The 4,640-nt window shown below is 39.3% G+C and overlaps 1 protein-coding gene across 1 annotated transcript; it reads right to left on the bottom strand.

Annotated features, from left to right (window-relative positions):
- Positions 1–2,635: 2,635 nt before the first annotated feature.
- On the bottom strand, positions 2,636–3,990 carry LOC148692381 (uncharacterized). The gene is made up of 2 exons (XM_088681590.1): positions 2,730–3,990; positions 2,636–2,676 (listed from the first exon to the last, which is right to left on the bottom strand). The coding sequence occupies exons 1-2, from the start codon at positions 3,988–3,990 to the stop codon at positions 2,636–2,638; spliced, it is 1,302 nt and encodes a 433-aa protein (XP_088537716.1).
- Between the last annotated feature and the right edge of the window lie 650 nt (positions 3,991–4,640).

Below are 4,640 nucleotides of genomic sequence, written 5' to 3'. Positions count from 1 at the left end.
TTAGCCCCGTTACACCCCTTTGACTTCTATCTTGATCGTTATGTGTTCAATAATGTGGAGTTTGAAATTGATATGAGCTTATGGAATCACTGGTTCTCATTCTAAGTAGTAGCATTCCATTCATGAGATCATATTCATGTCATTATCGTAAATCCAGAAAATGCTTTCCTTGTTATAACATATGTGAGTGTTCGTCTACATGTTTACATCAATCTTCTCACATATAACTAGTGTAGGGTGTGTAGTCAGAAAATCTGTGTGAAAAACGAGTGCATATCTTGTAAGGATTTGAGCAATTTCTCTAAGGCATGTTACTACATTCGAAATGTGTTTTAAATGCTTAATTGTGAACTAGTATGTGGTGACTATGATTAAGAATGTACTTAAGTGTAATGATGGCAAAAATCTGTGGGAATGATGATTTTTAACTTGTCATGTGCTTTGGAAATCCCTAAGACGGTTGTTGGAAGGTTTAGGTTGTGTTTTACTTGTTTTGTTTCGTTTGGTTTTGTTTTGTTTTTCTTTCTGTTTTGCTCGAGGACTAGCAAAAGATAAGTGTGGGGGTATTTGATAGGAGCATATTCATGCGACTTAAATGGCTTGTTCTCGTGCATTTACGTTATGTTTCTTTAGTTATTTTAGTACTTTAAGCTATTTTCGTGTGTTTGTAGGTCCAAAGGGCTAAAGGAGCAAAAAGATGCATTTTGGAGACTTTTGGAGCACTTTTGGGCTAAGGACGGATAGCTTATGCTTGAAGCCAAAGTGTTGGACGAAATTGAAGACCTAATTGGAGCCAAAGTGTTGGAACCTTGTTCTCTTTAGTTTTAGGACATTTAAACCTTTCCTAATCCCAATCATGCCATGCATAACACACATCCATTCTAACACATTGTCATTGCACATGCATTTCCTTCATTAGTTAACCCACATGCACTTATCACTTATCATCACCACATATCATATCACTTAATCACTTATCACTTATCATCACCACTTAACCACTTATCATATCATAACCACATATCATATCACTTATCACTTATCACTTAACATATCATCCACCTACTTCACCTACAACATCCACCTACTTCACCTACAACATCCACTTCACCTACAACATCCACCTACTTCACCTACAACATCCACCTACTTCACCTACAACATCCACTTCACCTACAACATCCACCTACTTCACCTACAACATCCACCTACTTCACCTACAAATGACATAGCCATATGTTCCCTTCACTACTCCTATAAATACCCTTGCATTCATTCATTCAAAAACATCTCATTTTCATACACAACACACCACAAACACTTCCATTCCTTCTCTTTGCCGTGAGTTCCCTTGTAATCCAAAAACCATCTTTCCATTTCCATCACTCCTCACTCCATTCCACACTTCCATTCCCCCAAACCAACTATCCTTAGAACCATATGCTACAACAACGAGGAAGAGAAGAGGACCTAAACGTTCATACAATTCAAGTTTGAGTTGTTGGAATGTTTAGGCGATTCTTTGATTTCAATGTTTCATTTTAATTCTCTTTGTTTTGTACGTATAAGGAATGGAAGAGAAGAGTGCCTAAACGTTCATACAATTCAAGTTTGAGTTGTTGGAATGTTTAGGTGTTTCTTTAATTTCAAAGTTATGAGGAAATAAACCCCCCTTTAGCTAGGGGGTGATTCGAAATAAATGTTTATACTTGCATTTTGATTTGATTACCTTTCGTTGGAATTTCATAAGTTTTGAATTCAATTTGTTTAACCGTTTGATTGATAATTTATTTATGAATGTTTATTAAGAATGCGCGCTTAATTTTCATGCATAAATATGACGCTAGAATATAAGTGAATTTCACCTAATCGTTATGAACTTATATTCACAAGTAGTGGAGGTTGCTTATAAACAATCGCGTTAAACGAATTCTTGGCACGAGTTTCATGCTCATCATAGTAACGAATGCCTCGTCAACACTTATAGTTTTCATAATGCTTAATGATCTTTGATCGTATCTTTATTGTGCTGTTCACGTAAAGGACTTTTGGAGAATGTGGTGAATTGCGTTGCGCTAACCCATCCAATTCATTAACTTAAGGAAAACTTGACGGTTAATTTAAGCGGACCTAATTAACCCGGGGCGTTGAGTTTCATAATTTATCGAAAGACCAACTGAGAATCAATCTTGTATGCAAGTGTAACATGTATGGAGATGAACCCCTTAGCTAGCATTCATCCATAAATTTCATATTTACATTCTATCTAGTTTATTAACTTGTTTCGTTATTTCAATTTTCGTAAAAACCTCAATCCCCCTTTTGCTTTAATGTTCATTTTAGTTAGAATTCAATTTAGTTTGTGTTTTTAAAGCATTTTGAGTTTTTGGTTTGTCTTAGTGTTTTAAACTTTATTTTACGTTTTTGAGTCAGTTTCCAAGAGATTTGCAATCCCTCCTAATCCCCGGTCCAGAACGATCCCTACTTATACTTATACTACAAATCGACAAAAAGAGGGTTTAATTTGTGTGCGTATAAATCTCGCATCATTGAGCTCGGGAGCTTGCCTTGGTCTCGGAATTGCCCTACAAACTCTGCAATCTGCCCAATTTGCTTCTCCAATTGATCCACCCTCTTATCTTGGTTTTGCATGGTTTTGGCTTGGTTTTCTTGCCCCTGAGACAAATTAGTTAGTAACTTAAGAAGTGTATCATTATCTAAGGTGTTACCTGAACTTGTTTGGGCAGATTGTGGAGGTGCTTGTGTGGGTGCGAATGGCTTGGTGAAGAAGCCCGGGGGTTGTTGCCTAAAGCCTCCTTGTTGTGGTGGTTGTTGGGGCTCCCTCCATTTGAAGTTCGGGTGGTCTCTCCAACCTGGATTATAAGTGTTCGAGTACGGATCGTTCCTTGGTTGGTTTTGGCCCTGAAATCCAATTGCATTGGCGCTTTCCCATCCACCATTTCCTATGAGTTGTGGGCACTTCTCAGAAGCATGTCCTTGGATCGAACACACCCCGCATACAATCGGTCCTTGCACCCTCATTCCTTCGGCCATCTGAGACACAATGGAAGTAAGATTAGCTAACTGTGAATGAATATCGGGTGTGGAACTTACCTCATGCACTTGCTGCCGTGGGGGTCCTCTTTGGCCTACTCCCTCGTATTGTTGAGCGTTCAACGCTCGGTTAGCAATCAACACCTTGGCATCCATGGGCGTCTTGTCCACCAATGCTCCACCCGCCGAGGCATCGAGCATTTGACGTTCGATTGGTAGGAGCCCCTCATAGAAGTATTGCAGAAGTAACTCCTCCTTCATCTGATGCTGTGGACAAGAAGCAACAAGAGATTTAAAACGTTCGTAATACGTAGGAAAAGACTCACCATCTTCTTGCTGAATGCCACTTATCCTTTTACGCAAAAGGATGATTCGAGAAGTTGGGAAAAACTTCTCCAGAAATGCCCTCTTCATGCTCTCCCATGATGTGACGGTTCCGGGAGCTAAATCATACAACCAATCCTTGGCTTTGTCCATTAAAGAGAATGGAAAAGCCTTCATCTTCAAAATGCTTCCGTCGACGTTGACGGGAGTCATGCTTGAACACACCACCTCGAATTCCTTCAGGTGCTTGTTCGGATCCTCCATGGCCAACCCATGGTATTTCGGAATATGGTGGAGCAAGCTTGACTTCAACTCGAACTCCTCTGTCTTCCCTTCGGCAGGTGGGGGATATTGGATACACAAAGGTGCTGCATTACCCAATCCCGAAGCCGCAAGCTGCTTGAGTGTCCGGGTGTCCACGGCCATGACTTGTGGTTCCTCAAAAATCCCTGCCGTGGGTTCCTCCTCCTCCTCTAGGACTTGTTCCTCGAGGTCAGATTCCGGGCTTGGTGGATTTGGTTCGTGTTGCTTCCTCGTCCGTCTCAAAGTCCTCTCAAAATCGCTGTCAAAGTCCGAAATATGCTCACGAATCGGTTGAGAACTCCGAGTCATACACTAGTACCTAAAACAAGGAAAACAAAACAAGGTCAGAATCTTTAACAAAAACTAAATTAAACAAAAAAAATAACAATCCAAGGGATTAGCAAAGTTGCTAATCCCCGGCAACGGCGCCAAAAATTTGATGCTAACTAATTAAGCACACAAATTAAAACCCTCTTGTGACAATTGTAGTAAAGATGCAAGTAGGGATCGTTCTAGACCGGGGATTAGGAGGGATTACTAAATCACTTGGAAACTGACTCAAAAACGTAAAACAAACGTTAAAAACACTAAACTAGACTCAAAGAATGTAAAACTAAACAATAAAATACTAAAACAAATCAAAAGACTCAAAGAATACAAAACACTTATAAACACAAACTAAGACACTTTCTAACTAAATTAGACACTAAGGTAAAGGGGGATTGGTTTTGGACAAGATTAAACTAAATACACAGATTGTAATTTAAAGGCAGAATATAAATATGAATGTGATGAAAATATGGATGAATGCTAGCTAGAAGGTTCTTCTCCACACATGTCACACTTGCATACAATTTGATTGTCAGTTGGTCTTTCGATAAATTATGAAACTCAACACCCCGGGTTAATTAGGTCTGCTTAAATTAACCGTCAAGTTTTCCTTAAGTTAATGAATTGGA

Source organism: Pyrus communis, chromosome 12 (genome assembly GCF_041283825.1).
Source record: "Pyrus communis isolate YQ-2024b chromosome 12, ASM4128382v1, whole genome shotgun sequence".
Classification (NCBI taxonomy): Eukaryota; Viridiplantae; Streptophyta; class Magnoliopsida; order Rosales; family Rosaceae; genus Pyrus; species Pyrus communis.
The sequence above is the reverse complement of the archived record's forward strand: the minus strand, read 5'-3'. Positions and strand labels throughout refer to the sequence as shown.